The sequence below is a fragment of the Microtus oregoni genome, unplaced genomic scaffold, assembly GCF_018167655.1.
Source record: "Microtus oregoni isolate MIOR12 unplaced genomic scaffold, Mior012 000090F_ref0000504, whole genome shotgun sequence".
Lineage (NCBI taxonomy): Eukaryota > Metazoa > Chordata > Mammalia > Rodentia > Cricetidae > Microtus > Microtus oregoni.
The window spans coordinates 4047791-4067319 of record NW_024544599.1 but is presented as its reverse complement, the minus strand read 5'-3'; the positions used below and the strand labels follow the sequence as shown (position 1 = coordinate 4067319).

General features: G+C 50.4%; 2 protein-coding genes across 4 annotated transcripts in view; one reads left to right on the top strand and one right to left on the bottom strand.

Annotated features, from left to right (window-relative positions):
* Ccdc149 (coiled-coil domain containing 149) overlaps positions 1 to 6275 on the top strand; it is an 89377-nt gene extending 83102 nt beyond the window's left edge. For all 3 annotated transcript variants that reach the window (XM_041643776.1, XM_041643775.1, XM_041643774.1), the window contains one exon: positions 3949 to 6275. In XM_041643776.1, coding sequence (XP_041499710.1) covers positions 3949 to 4355 — 407 coding nt within the window. In that variant the 3' untranslated portion in view covers positions 4356 to 6275. The remainder of the gene's footprint in view (positions 1 to 3948) is intronic.
* Positions 6276 to 10961: 4686 nt separating this feature from the next.
* Sod3 (superoxide dismutase 3) lies at positions 10962 to 16640 on the bottom strand. The gene is made up of 2 exons (XM_041643768.1): positions 16518 to 16640; positions 10962 to 12567 (listed from the first exon to the last, which is right to left on the bottom strand). Exon 2 carries the CDS (start codon positions 12549 to 12551, stop codon positions 11814 to 11816), a length of 738 nt encoding a protein of 245 aa, XP_041499702.1. The 5' UTR covers positions 12552 to 12567; positions 16518 to 16640; the 3' UTR covers positions 10962 to 11813.
* Positions 16641 to 19529: the final 2889 nt, after the last annotated feature.

Genomic DNA, 19529 nt, shown 5'->3' with positions numbered 1-19529 from the left:
AAATTCTACGCTGCATTTTTTTAACTCAGCCTTTTCAGATTATACCCACTTTTCAGGTTATAGTTCACCTTACATATCCAACTGCATAGGTTTGTACTTTAAGATACATAATGTGTCTAACTTACATAAGGAATCCTCTCAAATTTGTGTTTTATTCTCTCCCGTAGTTAACACCTGTCACCTGTCTGAAATCCAGGGTTGGGTGCCCTTGTTTCCTGGGTCACTTACCTGTTTGTTGTGATGCAAGGGACCCCTCTCCCTGAACCTAGAGGACACAGACCAGAGAGGCGGGTGCAGAGGCTTTAGACAGCCAAGCCATGACTGATGCCATGGAAGGATGAGAGTGAGAACTGCCACATGCATTCCCCTGCGTCTCATTCAAATGGGTTTGTAGAACAGAGCAAAGCAGTTGGCTGCATTGTGTAGTGAGTATAGTCTTGAAGGCTGGGAGGGTCAAAGTGTCGGTACACTCTGTGTCTGGAGAGGGCTCTCTTCCCTCTTGGCTGTGTGCTCACACACTGGAGAAAGAGAAGGCTCAGATCTCATCTTCCTAGGAGGGTACTGAATCCATGGTAAGTGACCCATATCCATTACTCACCTAAACCTCTCCCAAAGTCTCACCTCCAAATGCCCCCTTCTGAACTGGGGGTATAGAAGGGGGCTTCAACCCCTGGAGAGACACATCTGCAGTGCTGGAGGACAAAGCTGGGACTGTACATTTCACAAATGGTGGAAAAGATGAGGAAGAACACTCTTGTGGCTTTGAAGTCTGAAGTCATGTGACACAAAGCAGTACTGAGATAGCTAATGGGAGAAGACGTGTGTGTGTGGGGGGGGGTGAGCCATTTCTAGAATGTAACAGCAGATTCTCCAGGGAGGTGGTAGGAGTGGGGTGGGAGTAGTTCCAACTGGACACTAGACTCATGAGTCTACATCTCCTACACGAAGCATGATGCGCAGGCCTAAGGGATGTTATTGTGGGTGGGAGTTCGATTGCCAGTAACTGAATGGGATGAAGGAGAAGGAAACAGGGCAGATACACAGGAAGGTATCCTCAGAGAGCCAGGAGTAGACAACATGTCAGCAAAGGAATGAGGAGGGTCTATGTATGCAGAGGGTTGAACGATGTTCTCGGGGGTTCCCAATGGACCCACTCAGCTTTATCTCCCGTGGTGAAAGCACTTTGCAGATGGGACTTATCTCTGGGAGTGAGGTGAGAATATGATCCTGACTGGACAGTTAAATGGATCATTTTACAAGATAGAGGCAAGAGAGAAGCATGGCCCACATAGACAGGCCAGGCAATGTGGCTGTGGAAACAGGCACTGGAAGAATTCTGCCACCAACCAAGAAGCCACCAAAATCTAGGGAAATGGATTGTGCCCTAGAGTCACCCAGGGACTGTGCTCCTGCTCTGCCCAGGGAGACCGACCGAGGTGTTAAAGCATCGGTGGGTGTGTTTTAAAGTCTCTAAGTGGGTGGGCATTTGTTACAAGGCACAAACAAGACAGTAATCTGTGTGCACCCAGAAGTGGACTGGAAGCGGAAGGAAAAACCCTGCTATTCCAGAAACCACCGGCAGAGCCAGCTAGGGAGGAGGCTGTGGCTGCTGGAGACAGATGGAAAAGGTAGGCTCTGAGCGCTACAGACCTCACAAGGGAGGGGCTGGAGACAGACCCAGGACATTAATCAACACTGGGACAGGGAAGCGGTGGAACAGTGATGAAGCGGGGCCTTAGCTAGCCTCCTCGAGGGGCTTGTTTTCTTCTCCTTCCTGGTCTCAGGTGAGCGTATTGGTTTCACCCTTGTGCCTTCTACCACAACATGCTGCCTGGCATAATGTAACAGACAGCTTATTATGGGCTAGTGCTCCTAAACCTGTGAGTCAAAATCCAAGGGCTAGGGATGTGGCTCAGTAGCAGAGAGAGTGCCTAGCTTGTGAAGGTCCCTAGGTTCAATCCCCACTGACACCCTCACCCCAACACATGCAATGCCTCTTTCTTTATGTCAGTTGATTATCTTGGTGTTTGTTACAATAATGGCAGGCCTCTCCAGTTCTCCCCACATATGTTAATATTTCTACTCAAAAGTAAAAATTAAATTCTGTTTTTAAAATATTCTTGGATGTTCAGATGATGCCCAACACTGTTGACAAGTCAGTGGAGGCTCCCTATCTCATGGACCAAAGTTTGACAAGAAGATAAACCATGCCATGTGTGTGGAGCAGCTCCTAGCAGAAAGGGGCACCCAGTAAGTCCTAGCCAGTCAGCACTCTAGAGCTGGAGGAAGTGGAATGGTTTCTGCGGAGACCTAAGGAGTCTTGTGCTAGGTGCGGCTTCCTAGAGGAGCAGAACCAAGATAAAGTTTATATATTAATGATAAAGGGATGATTGGATAGGTTTTACTATAGACTATAAGGACTGGTAGGCCAGCAGCAGACAGGCAGAGGACCAGGTTCTCGGTGTAGAAAGCAGGATGCCTTGGTAGTCCCAGCCTGGAGCTGAAGTGCTCGGAAGATTCCAGAGAGCTGCTGGTATTGATTCTATGATGGAAAGCCTGCTCTCAGCTCATGTAAGGTGCATCCCCACCATGCTGCCTTCCTCGGATTCTGTTTATTATCTGGGCTGCCAGCTGGAAGGTGCCTCCTCCATTCCAATCAGGTATTTCCAGTCACTATCCCACACATCAATCCTCCCTGAAAAGGGCCCCCAAACTCATGGTCGTATCTCCGAAGTCCTAAACATCTCTTCAGACAGACAAGTTGTCAATAAGCCTATCACAGGTATGTTACATAGCTGGAAAGATACACGTGCGTGAGCCAACCTTGGAAACTGAGTCAGCGGGTCATTAGGAGCTGACCAGTGTCAGAACTAACCTGGAAGCAGCAGGCTCCCTCAAATGGTGTCACTTGGGAAAATGGAAGGACCATGTGTTCTGCCTCCTGCCAATCTTCCACAGTCCAGCTCCACCCACCAGCTGTCAGCCCAAGAACATTCCTGTACTGGTCTAACGGTGGGCCTGACCATACCTAGTGTATATTGTTCTACTATGGTTCAAGTCAGGTACTCGGAAAGCATCCCTGGGGCCTTTGTTCTTGCACCAAGGCCTATGCTCATGCTAGACTCACCCAGCTTTGCATCCTCCCTCTCCTTTATCACTGTGGTTCCTGAGGTCCCAGGACACACTGGCTTATGGGAAACTCACAGCATCGTACCAAATGCACATGTCTTGGTACTAAGAGCAGTTGGCTCCTCCCTGGTCACGTGATGCCGCCTCATTTAGTAGGCCAAGGAGGGACATTAGCATCCCCCTTTTCACTCATCTGAGAAACTGAGGCTAGACAAGTTGTAACCATACAGCAAGTGAGGAGGGAAATGGGGACAAGGTGACAGCACCTCGTGCTCATCCCTTGTCTTCTGCCTCCTGCTTGCTGCACCTCTAGAGTTTCTGGCAGATTGGGGTGTTTAAGGCCGAGAGTCTGGTGCTGAGGGAGGGAGCTAGAAGCCGTTTGCACATAGTCTTTATCTAAAGCTGGGCAAACATGGTGTCTTCCCCTCATACAGTGAGGTGCTGTGGAGAAGAAGGGTGGAGATGGCACTAAGTCTCCCCAAGTTATCCTCAGAAGGCAGCTGGAATCTCTGTTTGTCACTAACAGGCCCAGGTCTTTCCTCAGCTTCCGAAGGACAGCTTTTGTCCTCAGACTTAGTCTTTTACAGGTATAGGAGGTCCCTTGGCAATAAGGCAGAGGTTTAAGGAAGGTGCTTGCTTGGCTTCTGAACATGAGTCCTTCATCCACCTGGGCTCCAGTGACCTGCCTGGAAGAGGAAAGAGGAAAGAACTATCGGTTCTTCAAGGTCATGGTCAGGTAGCTGGGCAGGAGTTGACAAGAGCAGAAGATGATGCCAAGCTGCTGCCAGAGAGTTGATGCTGTCCCTTGTCTGTTTTCAGGGGAGACTCAGAAGCAGGAGCGAGATGAAGGCTGCGCAGCTGCTGAGGCGTTGACAGTGCCTGGGGATGCTGGGAAGCCTGCTGTCAGCTCCCCAACACAGCCGAGCAGCAAGAACCAATACTCCTGCTTTCCGCATCCTCCGTTACCCCAGCCACCTTCAGAGGACGTAACCATGGTGGGAAAGGGGATAACTCAACTGACTAATGGCCAGGAGGCTGCAGACCTGGAGGAGGTCACAAGGGAGGCTCACACAGAAGAGCAGAAGTGTGACCCAGGCCCATCTCCTCCTAGTCTGGCTCTCCAGAGCCACCTGCCTTCCATGCAGCCAGAGGCCAAGGCGGCCAGTGTGGAAGGTGACAGAGGGGTCTCGGAGAGCAGAGACACAAGAAGCACTGTGCAAACATGAGGGGAAGAGAGACTGATGGGGTGACATAGTGAAGACACCAGGGACAGCGAGGGACGCTTGAAGCCTCAGAACAGGCATCCAACCACTTTCCGCTAAAACACCTTCCTGTCTGCAAATGAGAAAACGCTGTGTTTCTGCTACAAGCTGGGAGTGCCCGATGGTGCCAGCTCTGTCTGATTTATTAAATGCTGGTCTGTGAGCTTCTCGGTGTCACCTCTGTCTGCCGAAGACGTGCCGCTGTGAACATGGCCGGGCACAGGAATCGTAGTTGCCATATGGCTGCCTTTTTACATCCCTCTCCCTGTCAGCATTTGTTTTATTAGAGAGAAGATGTTTTTCTATTAGCATTTAATGTTGTCCGTCAAAATGATGGGAGAAGCTGGGAAAGGAAGGGTTTTTTGGGTTGTTTTTCGCCCCCCGGGTCTCAGTCTTGGGACTGACGGGGTAGCTAGAAATAAAGATGTAATTGAAGTGTGTTCATGGGGCCATGGCTGCACTTTGTCATGTAGCAATCTCTAGGGATCCCCCAGAAATGGGTGTTCTTTGCACCCAGTGTTTTACGGTGGTAGGTGGGAGGGACCAGAGCAGGCTGGGAAAGTTGGGCTGCAGGTTGGAGAGACTGTTTGCTGACTGAGCGCAGAGCTGAGTGTTCTAGCCAAGGTCTGGAGCTTTCCCTGGCCTGGAGGGATGGATAACAAGACGCTACCAGGAGCAGGGGACTTCCTAGTGTTATTCTGAAGGTTCCTGTTGTTGGTGGTATTTAGATGGTATTAGAAACACTAGCTGTCTTTATCCAGCACAGCCTGCATAGGATGATGTGGATCTTCGGGGTCTGGGGAAAGCTCACTGCTTAGCATCAACCCGTTTCCCCACTTGAAACTCTGAACCACTCACTCCATCAGTAGAATGTTGCACCTGGGCCTCCAGGGACTCGAGTTTTAAACACAGGACTCTGAACTTGTGGTCTAATAGGGGAGGAGGAAAGATGAGTTCATTCCTGCCTTAACCACAAAGGGAACTGTACACCAACTGTAAGGTCCAAGGGGAGAGGAGGGTGTCGCCCATGCTGCCTGCTGCTTCCTCGCAGGGCGAAGATGAGCTACGGAAATCCACAGGGTCATTGATCCCCAGACTTCCCTTTGAGCTGAGCTCAGTTCATCTCCCCAGGAATGTGGGGTGGCTGAGATCCCCAAACTTAAACTGCCTCTGAGAGCCAGAATGGAATGGACCTCAGAAACTCGAGCTAAAAAGGGAAGTTCAGAGACGGCACATGTTCCCATTTATCCTAAAACCCGTCTATGCCCTGGTACTCCTGGGAACACCTTCAGACAGGGCCCCAATGTTCTGTTTATCCCTTTGTCCCCTTCCCACGAAGGCCAGTCCCATAGAAGAGGCCTTGAGGCTGCAAGTTCAACACGGGCCAGTAGTCCCGAAGGGATTTTTTTGTTTTTGGTCTGGATGGAGACCTCAGTTGGCCATATGTATTTGGCTACATATGGTCAGTATTGCTGCATAGGACACCAGAGCTGCTAAGGGAAACCCAGCCAGATGTGACTCAGTGAAAGAAAATAAACACTTGAACCTCCCAGAAGCTCTGGCTTGGCTACACATTGAGCAGGTACACGTCATTGGGCCGTACATCACTTTCAGGAGAGTGGGGTTTATAGCGAACTCTGGCACCTTCTAGTAGGGCAAGAAGCTGCAGTGAGCCCCAGGGTCTCTGCTTTAGGAAGTCAGGAGGAGAGGGGTCCCAAATGTAAGCTCATTGTATGCAGCCAGCCTGGGGCCTGTGTTATTAGATGGAATTAGAGCCAGTAAGTTGATGTTGTTGCATATGTAACCATGACAACACACATCCCCACTTCTGCTGTGCCCTCCCAACATGGATCTTCTATTCTGTAGACAATAAAGAGAGTTCCAGCCACTAATTATGGTTTCCTTTGGTCTTTTTAAAAGAGTTAATTGTGGCATCCTCTCTCCAACTCCACCATATCGCCTGCGTCCACCATGGTATTCCCAGCAACAGCTCATACTCAGAGAAGCTTAAACGATAGGGTAATGAATCCTATTGTGTGGCCAGAACTTCTGAAATTGAGCATCTCCACTCAAGAATTTTCCAGGGATCTGGGTACCCATCTCCCATCTTTGCTTGATTTGAGTCAGTTGCACTCACGGCTGCAACAGCTCCAGACATCACCTCTATTGTATTGTGTTCAAAGGCATGAGGATAGTTCTCCCAAGAATGTATAAACGCATTTTAAGTGGCAGAGGGGAGGAAAAGGGGTTTCTGCCATACTTTGATCTTCGCATAGTCTCACATGCCATGTCTAGACGTGTGAAATATTATTGTGATGGGTAAAGGTCCAGCTAGGTGTGCCCTCTGCCTTCTCCCTGATATGAAGATGCTAAAAGAGAAACTGACAAAACAAAATCATGCCTTAGGCAGCAGAGTGAGCAATTAAGTAGATTTGACCCCAACATAACTTTTTTGTTCTTCCTTCATAAAGCAGAATATTATGTTGCTGACGGGTCTGCAGCTGGACAGCAACTGTGGTTAGGAGAAGACCCTGTTGAGGCCGTGTTCCCTCCATAGGTGTGTCTGTCCTGTGAGTTTTCCACCTTAGATCCTTGGCCAGCAGAGTGCAGCGAGCAGTCTAGAGACGCCGATTTGATAGTCCTTAAAGAGAGCGTGTTTGTGCTCTTCATCTTCTGTGCTGTGAGCCCTTAGGCATGGAAATGAATTGGTGCTTGAGAAACCAGCCTTTCTCATGCTCACTTCCTCCTTTCCCAAGCCTTGCCTGTCCCCTTTTGACTGCTCCCCCACTCTTCAGCCTCTTCAGCATCCCTTTGAGCCCCACTAACCAGGAGGTCCCTGCTAGAGCCTCCTCCCCAGTGAACCTAAGTCAATTAGTTTAGGTTCCTTCCTGGCTTTCTGACACACTCTGTCATCCATCACAATGCCAGGTTCTAGGGGGGGCCCCGTTGGTGGCATTCCACACAGTGGATTCTTACGACATCCCTGCCCTAAGAGGACCTCCACCAGCTCCACTAGCTGGCATGAGAAGGTCATTTTACTTGCTCATTAATATAATTCTTTCCTGTCTGTCACTTTACAATGTCGACTTATTTTTGTCCTTCTTGTTTTCCTAACCCCCTCTCCTACCTCATATCCAAGGGCTTTCCTGTATAACCCTGTGAATTGCCTGGGTACGGCCCTCCTCTTGGGCAGTTTCTGCTGGGGTGTTCTGGAAGGTGTGACTGGGAGCATCCTTCCTTCCTGCTTCTGAGCATTCGTTCCCTCTAAAGGCAGCCGGTAGGCTGTCCAAAGGTCAAAGGGTGGCCACGAAATCACACTTGAATGCCGTCCTTTCCCGGAGCAGCTGAACAGAGAGAGCCAAGAGGAGTGCGGGAGAGGGACTAATTAGCGGGAAAAGCAAGGAAAGTAGGCCAGCCAGGGCTCTCCAAAGTGCGGCTGCACAAAAACAAACCACCACGGTGCAGCGTGGGCGCAATTTACACCTCTCACTAAATGACAACGTTTCCTTTAGGCTGTGGAGGGAAAGTCCATGCCACACTGGACAGCTTCACTTTGGCCAGTCCCCATGAGCTTGAGGATGTATGGAAAGGGAATCTCAGCCGAGGCCAAGATTGCTCCTTTGGTACAAGGCTTGTCTGTTAAGCAGGAGTTGAGTTTGAGCTCCAGCTCAGAAGTGGGAAAAACCAAACCAAACAAAAACACGAAAACTCCAGGCTGCTGGCGTACACTTGTAGACCCAGAGTACTGAGACAAAATCAACATGGGTGGGTCCCTGGAGCTCCCTGGGCAGCCCAGTTAGTTATTTGGTAAATTCCAGGGCTATGAGAGACCCGGTCTCAAAATAACAAGAATAGTGGACTGTGCCTGAGGAGTAACACTTCCGATTGTCTTCCTACCGCCACACACATGCACGGACACTCACATGCAGCACTAAAGTACCGTACGTACATGGTACTGTTTTCTAAAAGCTACTTGCTATTTTTTAGTTTTGTTTAATGAAAGAAGAAACTTCAACTCCTTTGCACAGCGAGCTGGGTTCCTTCATCATCACAGATCATCTATCACTAGATCTCATGCCACTATTACCTGAAGTACAGAAGCCTGGGGCTGGGGAGAGGGTTGACTGCTGGTGTGGGCTGGCTGTACAGCTGAGGACTGCAGTTTGGATGCACGGCACTCAGGTGAAATCTGGGTGGATGTGGCAGTCTCCTGTTCAAGCCTTTGGGACACAGAGACAGACTCTCAGGAGCAGCTATCTAGACTAGCCAACACAGTGAGTTCCAGAGTCAGTGTATTTGAGAGTTTGGAACACACACCCTTCATATGCAAAAGGGGAAGAAGTGGAAAAGGAGGAGGAGAGAAAGGGAAAGGGGGTGAGTTTAGGAGCTCTATGGCTCAGTGGGCAAAGGTGCACAAGCTTAGCAACCAGAATTCAAGGCCCAGAACCCTGTAAGCAAAGTTGTTTTCTGAGCTCTGTGTGTGCATCATGACAAGTTCACGCCGTGATCCCCGCATCACGCACAAGCGCACAATGAATTGTTTTTAAGTGTTGACTTTGCTGACTTGGGGACTGAAGGTCTGCATTAGCTGTGTCACCCTTTCCCCAGCCTCCACCAAGGCCGAGTCCTGGCTGTGCATTGCGTCCGGCATTCTACGGCAACCTAGCCCCTGCATTCTTTCACCTGGAGTTCTTTAATCACACGGCAGTGGTGAAGACTATGAAGAATGTAAAGATTTTATGCATTTTGTCCAAACAGCAGATCTAAACTCGGTTGGTTTATTTCCTGCAGGCTTTTAAAGCACTCACTGATTTGCTCTGTTTTCTTAAGTTTTTTAGTATTTTTGTGTATATGCACTAATAAGCCCCACTTGGGAAAAAAAAATTAAAAACATCCCTGCCATTCTGAAAAACAGCTTATCCTAACATCTAAAGATAGCATCCCTAATTATTGTCTGCATTGTGTGTAAGCTATGCGGGCATCGAGCATTATTCTTTGCTTTACCAGCTGTGGGTAGGTGCAGCCATTACATCAAATGCTTCTAATTTTACAGAAAGAAATCAAAACAAGTGTGGGTTTAAGTCCCAGCAATGAACGCAAACCCTGTGAGTCAAACCAGCAAACTGATTAGCAAGCCGGCCAGGAAGTCGAAACAGCAAATATAAAGAGATCCATAAGCCAGATCTGTAAGATGAGGGAAGTAAAAATAGAAGCCAGGGATCAAGTAGAGTCCAGTGGGCGGTCTTGGTGGCACACAAGGTTTTGTGCCAAGAACCAGATGTCCGCCTTAATGGCTCCCAATCTTTTCTTCTCCTTCTGTCCCCTCCCCGCCAAAGCTGTAAAGGCAGAACAGTCTCCTGTGGCCTCTGGTTGGTTGGCTATGGCAATACTTTCTAGAAACCTCAGGTGGCAAAGCTTTTCTTTACTGAAATCCTTCTAGTTGCATGACCCGCGCTACCTTACAAGGTGGCTGGATCCATTGTTAGGGATAGCTTTGTTCGATTGAGCTGCCACTGTTAATAGACTAATTGGGTCGCAGTCAAAGATGTTCTGCTCAGCACCTCTCATGACCACCCCCATTTAGGCTTCAGAACAACCCTTGTGCCATGACCACATTTTATACGGGTTCTGTGACTCATTCGAGTCATACAGCTTGGAAGCATGTGCCAGAGTTGGGGTTCAATCAGGTCTTTCTATGTGAGCCCAAACTGCTGACCAGAATTCCCTTGCTCTTTCAGTGACCTGAAACTTGTCCTCTTGCTATTCTCCTAGGGTTTCTTAGCTCTGTGCACCCAGGATAGTTGCTAACTCTGTGAATGGACAGAGTAAACATGGATTGGGTCTGCTAGGGTGTTTGGCGGCCCCAGAAGAACAGAATGCAAGCCATGAGATGCAGCTGATGATCCCAAGCCTGGCTTCCCCCAGGGTTCTGAGTTGGCCATTTCAGAGCAGCAAAGGAGAGGATGTGGCTAGAGATGGACTTTGTTCCTCTCCATCATGGGCTGCCATGCCACTGGCGTCTTGTTTGCACAACTTTTAACTATGGAAACAGGGTGAAACTCAGCACGGGGTGGCGCGGGGGGGGGGGGGGGGAGGGATGGATTTCTGGCTGTGGTTCAGTTTGTCTCACAGCTGAGGTCTGGGAGAAGTGGAGGATGCCTTGCAGGACCAGTCGGGAAGCCTCTGCTGGGAGGTACTCAGATGAGGTAGAAGACATACACAGGCTGTTCTCTTATATCTGGGCAGCTGCATGCCTGGGTACCTCAACACTGACCTCACTCTCAATCAAGTAGGGGCTCCAGCCTACGACTCACTTCACAGCCAATGGGTTTTTCTCCCCTCTGGCTCTGGGCTGTGTCTATATCTTTTTGTAAGGAAGCCACACACAGGTACATTTAAATGTCCTTGAATGGCTCTTACTCCTCAGTCCTCCTGAAGGATAGCAATTGATGATGGAACCTTCTCCCTACAGGACTGGGGAGGCAGGAGAAGGCTTGTAAAGACTCCGGGATATTTTCAGAGGGTAGGAAACCGAGCTGAGCAATCTCAAAAAAGCACCGGAGGCCAATGAAGGACTGAATTGCTGCGTTTTTTAATGTGCAACACAAAGGTTTCCAAATACCCTAGCAGGAGCTGCTCTCGGCTGGGTGCAGGCACAATATGGGAAATAGCTGGAAACAGAACTGGGGCCACGGCAGGAGGTGAACTGAGACATGGAACCCTAGGTGTGCGTGAGACACGGTGTTCTCAGCACCTAGGAGGAACAAAAGAAAAAGAAAGAAGAGGCCCCTATGGAAGAAAGGAGTCTCTTGTGTTAGGGGTTAGGAAAGAAAAGAACAGCAAGAAGAAGTGGGGTGGGGGTATTTCAGTAGACCTGGGGGGTGTTCTCAAAGGTGCTGACTGGGAGGTCCTCATTGCCGAGAGTGTGTGAGCAAGTTCCATATCGGCGGGGGTAGGGGAGATTGTCTGGGAGCAAACAGCCTCAAAGACTGTTTCAAATGGGATTGTAGGGGCATGTGTGATTGTCCGGACACAGAGGGACCCTTAAGGTAGCCTATCCAGCATGGAGGGGAACCTCCATCATATGGAGGTATCCGGGGCACGAAGGACCTCTCCTCTCTGGAAGTGCCTAGAACATGAAAGGACTCCTGGGGGGGTGAGGTGTCCTGGAACACAGAGGAAAGGTGTCTGGAGGACATCTGGGGAACACGGAGATGACAGGGCGTGGTGGTGGGGAGTGGTCTTGAAGGCATCTGGAGCCATACAGATGTGTCAGGGGTTAGTGGAAGCGTGTAGGACTCTCAGAAGAGACTGGGTTGTCTGGAAGACATCTGTCTGGGATGCGTGGAGGCGACTGGGGGTGGGGAGCATGCGGAGGCATCTCTGCGCGAAATGGTTGGGCTCTGCGGCCAGGAGTGACACTTAGGCGGCTTTGCACTCGCTTTCCCGCCTCCGCTTCTTGCGCTCTTGTGCCTGCCGGTCCCAGGCCTCATAGTTGCTGGCGCCTACCACACAACAGGCGAGTCGGCGACCAGCGTTGCCGTTCGCCAGGCTGGCCTGATTACCGCCCTGGCCCATGTCATCCTCGCCGGCGTGGACCACCACCGCGCGGCCCAGGATTGAGTGCGGGCCGGCCAGCGACGCGGTCAGGCCGGTGCGGAGCTTCCAGAGGCGGCCGTCGCGCACCACGAAGTTGCCGAAGTCGCCTGGGTGCTGCGGGTGGGGCACGGACATCGGGTTGTAGTGAGGACCTGTGGACTCACAGCCCTGGCTCAGGTCCCCGTACTGATGCACGTGGATGGCGCGGCTGGAGACGTTTGGCTCGGCAGGGAAGCCCTCCAGATCGAAGAAGGCCTCGAGCCTGGAGCCTGGCGACAGCTGCCGGAAGAGGACCAGGCCGGTGACCCGTGGCTGATCCGTCGCCAGCGAGGCTGAGGGTTGTACCTGGCAGATTGCGTACTTCTCCGAGGCATCTGCCTCCCGCCGTCGTCCCATCTCCATCCAAATCTCCAGCACTTTGGCATGAGTTTCTGTTATCTTCTCAGTCAGGTCAGGCGTGGCCTCTGCTAAGTCGAAGCTGGAATCCTTCTCATCCGACACGGGCTGGGTGACAGAGCCACGGGCCGCCAGAAGCAGGCCACAGAGCAGGAAGGCCAGCATGGCTGAGGTTCTGCACCTGCAGAAAGTTCCCGTACACGTGGGAGGAAAGCAAGCCTTAGTCACTTGAAATATCCTAAACCCACAGCCCCACCGGGGACTGCCTGGGCCATCTCCCATGCTTGTCTGAGCTTGCTGGGTGCCAGGCACAACATTATGGGCTGTGTACACAGTAATGCCACACCCCTACATTCAGAAACTCACACAAAATGACAGTTCTCTCACGTCCTGTCTCCACAGCCAATAGCTGATAGGAGCCTTAGGAGCCTGTATGAGCGTGTGTGTGTGTGTGTGTGTGTGTGTGTGTGTGTGTGTGTGTGCGCGCGCGCGCGCACTCTGGGGATTATCTCACTGCCTTTTCAGATGCAGCTTTTCCCAGTCCCATGCCTGATCTCCTGCCAGGCTCTCCCCAAGTCCGTCTGGTAGGCAGGCATGAGACTGTCCCTGCTATCTTGGTTTTTGCTGGTACCAAACGTCTCTCTGAAGTGTTTGCACCCTGACCTCCACCACTTGCTAGCTGACTTGGAGCTTGAGGTGGTAGCAATTTCGTTTCTTCAGGATTTCTTTCGTCCTTGAGTTCCTGCCATAGTTTCCTAACTGGTCCTCAGCCTTTATCTGTCTGTCTGTCTCTGAGTTTCTGTGTTTCTGTCTGTCCCTAGACTGCCCACTGCCTCTCAGCTCCTAGGTTCATAGCAGGCATCAGGATGCCTAACTGTTGAAGAAAGACAAGGGTGAAGGCAGGCAGGTTCTCAAGTCATTCCATCACAGTTAGTTCTAAGGCTGAAGTTGGAGCATGGTGCTGGGAATACCGAAGAAGCCATATCCATCTCCAGGTGGGGGTGGGGCTAGCGTACAGATCTAAAACATCACGTCCAACCCATAAATATGAGCAAATACATATCAGCTTCAAAAAGTTTAAGTTTTAATCTAATATAAGAAATGATGAGAAGTCTGGGCTTTGAAAACCAAGGGAACTGGGGAAAAGCAAAGGGTACAGTCTAGGGACAGAGATGGACCCAGATCCAGAGAGACACACCCTTAGGACTAGTTAGAGTGCTATTGCAGGAAGCCAAGGAAGAAACTGTGAAACTGGCAAACAGAGAATGGCATAGGTGTGGTAGCCGTGGCCAGAAGGAGGAAGAGGAGTAGTAGTTGCCAGAGGCTGAGGTGTCCCTAAGAGGAGAACATGTGGTTATATGTGGGTAGCAGGCCCAAGAGGAAGTGGGCTAGATTATGTGCAGTGGTGAGGACATCTGGACAGATGCTGGAAGCTCGGGCCTGGCACTTGGAAGAGGCCAGGAGATTAGCTTAGTGTTGAAGTGTTAAGCGCACATCAGATACTCTCTCTCTCTCTCTCTCTCTCTCTCTCTCTCTCTCTCTCTCTCTCTCTCTGTGTGTGTGTGTGTGTGTGTAGGAGCCCAGGGTAGACATCAGACATCGTTCTCAATTGCTCTTCACCTTATATATTAAGGCAGAATCTCTCACCGAGCCTGAGGCTTGTTGTTGTCCTTCTGGCTCATCTGGCTAGCCAGATGGGGATTCCCTAGCTCCTCCTCCCTGTCTTTAAGAGAATACAGGTGGAACACCATGCCCATCCATCTCTTTACATAGTTTCCGGGGATCCAAACTCCCCATCTTTGCTTTACCCATTGGGCCAATCCCCCAGCCTGGATTCTGGTTTCTAAAACCAAGATCCCCAACCGTGCCCCACCCAAGAGATCCTAATTCAGAAGAGCTTAGCTGTTTTTTTTTTCTTTTGAAAAAGTTTAAATATTTTGGAAAGGTACAGAATTCAACCTCAGTCACAACACAGCTGACTCACTCGGTATGTGGGTGATCGATCCCAGGATGCCTCTCCATGGATGCCCAAGTCCCTTACATAAGATAGCCAGATGTGTGCGCAGAAGCGGCTCAGATGATCCCGTGCACATAAAAACCTGCCTGGATGCCTTACTGCGGCCTCCAGGGTCAACGCTGCATAAATGGCCATTGCAAGGAGAAAGGTCTGTATGTGTTCAGTGCAGATGTAGGGTGGGCTTTTCGTCTGTTGTCTGAGTACCTAGCCCAAGGACATGGAAGGTGGTTGTACTGTGACTTCGTAGGGCTACAGTCCATAACCTCGGGTCCTTACCTGTAAAATAAGGCCAGTTCTGCTACAGAGGCCACGGTGAGGGTCGAGGCAGTTACTTATAAAGGGGATACTTTCACACTTTAAAGCCTGCCCTAAGGGATTAATGATGCCTCCAAGGGGGTAGTTGAAGGTCATCTGTCCTTTCAGGGTCCTGAAGAGGAGCCATTGAAAATGAATGGGGTGTGAGTTCTTCCAGAGCTGTTACAGAAGGGCAATTTAGTATGGTGATTATAAGAATAGATTCGGGAACTCGTCCTGTGAATCTAAAACTCAACTGCCGCTGACGCTCTAAGGTTAGCTGCCATTGCTGGTTCTAAGCTCAGCAGCAGTGCTGAGCTACAGAGTGTCGTTGGACCTGCTTCCTCTCTGAATCTGTTTCTCACCTACAACTGGGGGTGCAGGCATACCTGCCTCTGGGGCGCTTACTACCAGGCTTCAAAGAGAACATCGAAATTGCCAGCACCTGTTGAGAACTTTGGCGGGTTACTGTTAAAAGCCTTCGGCTCATGTGAATTTTGTACATATATAGGTGTGTGTACATCTGTGCATGCGTGTATGGTGTGTGGAGATCATTGATTGAGTTAGATTGACAGGCCAGTAAGCCCTCCGGTCCACCGTTGTGCCTGACTTTTTCATGCATGCTGGAGATCAAACTCAGGTCCTCGTGCTTCCATGGCAAGCACTTTTCTCCGCAGTCCCCCCGCCCCCCACTTTCAATCCTGGCAAACACCCTATGAGATGAATGCTTATCTGGATACAATGGGCGGAAAGTAGAGGCCCAGATGTAAGCAGCTCTCCCAAGGTTATGTATTCACTGAAAAGCTAAGGGCACGACGTGGAAATGAGTGGCTGTCTCTCAAGCCCATCAGAACCACACGCCACAGTTTTCCACTAGGGTTCTCGTTCAGAGCAAGTTCTCAGCACAAGGCGGTACACGGCTGCCAGCCAGAGGCTCCTGATGGAGCTGTGAAGACCATCATCTGGGAGATGCTATAGAAGCCAAGGAAGGATGAGGGACCCAGGAGAGATTTAAGAAGGAGTAAAATGGAGAGGTATCATACTGAAAAAGTGACATCTAGAGATCCCGCCCCCCTTTGAATGTGGGCTTGTGTGGCAATGCTATTGAAGCTTTGGGGAATGGGTGGGAAGTAAGGGAGCAGCCTGTGTATCTGCCTTAGCTCTCCCTGGACAGGATCCTCTCCTGAGGCAGGCAGACTGTCACTCGGCACGTTCCGTGCTTACACTTTGCGTCAGGAGTTCTCCCTTCAAAGCCCAGAGCAAAATCCAACTACAGTGTGTTTGTGGGCTTTTCTAGGAACGAACAGTTTTAAAAGACATTTTCTTTTTAAAAAGAACATGCTTCCTTACCCCCAGGCAAACCCGGACTCCTTGTTTGTGAGGTCTCCTTTCTTTGGGTATTTTCACCTCTTCAGCTGCTCCTTAGAAGGTGCATTTGCTGTCAGCCAGAGCTGACAAAACCCTGGGACTTTTAACTTCCCAAAGCAAGAGACTCTTGACGGTACCTGCTCATCATCAACCTTCATAACTCCAATGCCCAAGCCACGCAGTGTCCAAAGACAGCCTTCATTCCATGACATTTATAGAGCCAAAGGACTCTAGGACCAGCCACTGAAGGCCAGGAGCAGGCAGCTTTCTCTCCATTGCCTTCCTCCCCCTCTTCCCATAACCCTTATCCCCATTCTAGAGCACCCAGGCCCATGGCTAAACAAGAACATGACTGAACCTTTTCCAACAAATGCCGACTGACCCAGCCCAGTCTCCATCTCTTCAAAAGCACACTCCTAAAAGAATGAAGTTAAGCTCAGTTTGGCACGCACCTGTCAAGCTCTCCCAAGAGCACTTTCCCTCTGGCGAAGTGGGAGCAGCACCCAGCTAGGGGCCTGAGGAAGAACCTATGGGCTGCCTCCCCAGAGCGGTCTGGCAGGCTGTTTGTGAGCCCCAGTGAGGCCAGCCCAGGGGAGTGGTCAGCAAAAGGGAAGAAGGTCATTGGACTGGCTGGGAGAAGAGAAGCCAGCCTGGCTGTCCCTTGTGGTAAAGTTGCTGCCTTCTCCTCCTCCTCCTTTTCTCTTCCTCCTCATATTCTTCCTCCTTTTTCTCCCTTTGTTCCTCTTCTTCCTTCCTCCTCCTCCTCTACTTCCTCCTCTTTCCCCAGCTCCTCTTCCTCCTTTTTCCTCCTCCTCCCCCACTTCTTCTTCTCCTATCCCCAGCTCTGGGATCCTTTCCCACTGCTCCTTCCCCTTGCCAAGTATGCCTTTCGTGACTTCCCTGGCTTGTGCAGACGCAGTCAGTGACCTTCAGAACGCAGCAGGGGAGCAGAAATGAGAAAGAAATGAGCTTGTTTGGAGAGGTGGACAATGGTCTCTTTATTGAGGGGCCTTTTCTTTTCCCCTGGCTCCCTGGGCTATTGACTTCTGCTGCTGGATGCCTGGATGTGCTTAAGACAGACATGGGCACTTGGCAGCTGAAGGGGACTCTCTCTTCAGAACTTGCTGCCACATAGGTGTGGGGCAGGCAGGGTAGCGTGCCTTCACAGCCTTGCCATTTCCGACCATGGACCCTCTTTCCCTCCCTTTCAGCATCTGTGAAACAGGCATGGGATATGGATAGCCCCATCTCCCTGAGAACCAAAAGAATAAACCAGGGTCTAGCTCTCATAGTGACATTCGGGAGTCAAGTAATGGCCACAGTAGTGGTCTGGCTGTTGTATTAAAGTGACTGAAGAGGAGGAGGAGTGTATGTTTGTTTTTAAACAGGCTCACATGTGTTTCCAGGCTAGCCTCAGTTTGCTATGTAACAGAAGATGTCTTTGAACTCTCGATCCTCTGTCTTCAGCTCCCAAATGCTGGGGTTACAGACATGCCCCACCATTTTAATGTGTTTTTGGGGATCAAACATGGGCCTTCATCTTACATGCTAGGCAAACACTCTCCTCCCTGAGCCCCAGCTCAGGAAGACCCTTTGAATACAGTACATGGACTGGATACGTCACGAGCCTTCAACTCCAGGGCCATTATTTCTTTCGCTGTCATGAACTCTTGTCCACCAAGAAGCTCTTTCCAGAAACAGAAGGTTCTCTTTCCCAGAAACCCCACCATGAGAAAAGTCAGCTTGCGGCTGCCTGCTTGCCCTGCCCCCTGAATTCCTTCAACAAATGGTTACTGGGTGCCTGCCCCACACCAGGCACCAGGTCGCACGCCAGAGACTCGAAGCTGCACAAGTCCCCGTCCTTTGTGGTTCCCAGTCTTAGGAAGAGAACAGAGGTGGCAACGGTACAACTAGAGAAAGAGGGACAAGACGCCCCCTGACACCTCCAAGAGCCAGGCCTGGCGGGTGGGAAGTTGTTGAGTAACCTGACATCTGGGCTCCACCCAGAGTTTAATGAATCTACTTCAGGTAGAGGCTCCTAGAAGCACTGTGGTTAATTAAAAACAGATGGTTCTGCTGGATCTTACAGAGTACCAGATGCCACCCACCACCCATAGCTACCAGCCTCCCACCACCCATAACCACCAGCCACCCTCAGCCTCCCACCACCCATAACCACCAGCCACCCTCAGCCTCCCACCACCCATAACCACCAGCCACCCTCAGCCTCCCGCCACCCATAACCACCAGCCACCCTCAGCCACCCACCACCCCCACCCACTCTACCAGATCCTGGCTTCTTTTCCTGACTTTTTCATTTATTTTGTCATTCAGTCCTTGAAGTAATTCTTGCATAAGCTCCTAGCCACTGTTTCAAGCGGCACTATCTTCCATGAGCTTCATTTTATTTCTTTCAAGACTCGAGAAAGCATTCCTTCATTCTGGGCTTCTGGGATTAGTGCAAAGCCCCGACTCACTTTCATTTTTATGCGCTCTAGGAGAAAATTGCCTTCTCTTACTCTCCTTGTAACGCTCATCCCCTTTCCTTGGATATCGTGATCTCATTTCCTTCCTAGAAGCCAACTTTACTGCTAGGCTGCAAAATTAAAAGACAGTCATTTTTAGTTGAAAAAAAAAAAAAAGAACACAAGCAAAGAGGCCAAGATCTGGCCTCTCAGTCATTATATTTGATGGCCACCAGCCTGATGCAGAGATGAAGGAAGAGGGACAAAGAGACGGCAAGCACTGTGGGTTCTGCAGTTCTCTCCAGCAGCAGGGAACTTTGCAGAGGTGGCACAGGACCATTTCTGACCCCTTGGGCTGTTAATGTGTAATAAATGAGGCTCAGGATTAGAAACACCGAGATGCGCCTCTCCTACTCCTGGAGAAGAGCAAACACTCTGCTCAGGACCTTTGTACTTTTGTGCTGGAATGTCAGCTCTAAATGGCATCTTTAGGAGCTAAGTTTCATCAACAAGTGGTGTTTCAGTAACCTTGGAAGCCAGGGAAGCTCAGATCACCTCCCCCCAAGGCCAGGCGCTATGCAGTGACGGTTTACCCAACCAGCCCACTTCAGACACCCGGGAGAAAAACCTTAAGTGATTCTGGCCTGCGTGGAGTTTGCCCAGAACCCCTGCTGAGGCTTAGAAACTGAACAGACACTCTGCACATCAGTCTTGGCACCTGTCATTTGGGCTAACCACATCTGGATAATCTACGGAAAGAGGCTTCTCTGACCAGGTAGACAGGAAGGGAACAAGCTCTTTTCTTCTGACCAGAGGTAAAATAATGACTTGCAGTTATTAACTGCCCTTGTGTGCCAGGCGCTGGCTAAGCAACACTTGGCGGTCACCTGTGGGTGAAGAGTGGCTGGCACTTTGGTGCATGTGATGTCCTGGCAAGTTCCCTTTAGGGAGCTTGTCGCCGATCCCTCCGATGGTGGCCATGAGAAGAGAAAACACTTG

Excerpts from the sequence above, each read along its gene's own strand:
- Sod3 (XM_041643768.1), bottom strand. The coding sequence starts at position 12,551 with ATGCTGGCCTTCCTGCTCTGTGGCCTGCTTCTGGCGGCCCGTGGCTCT.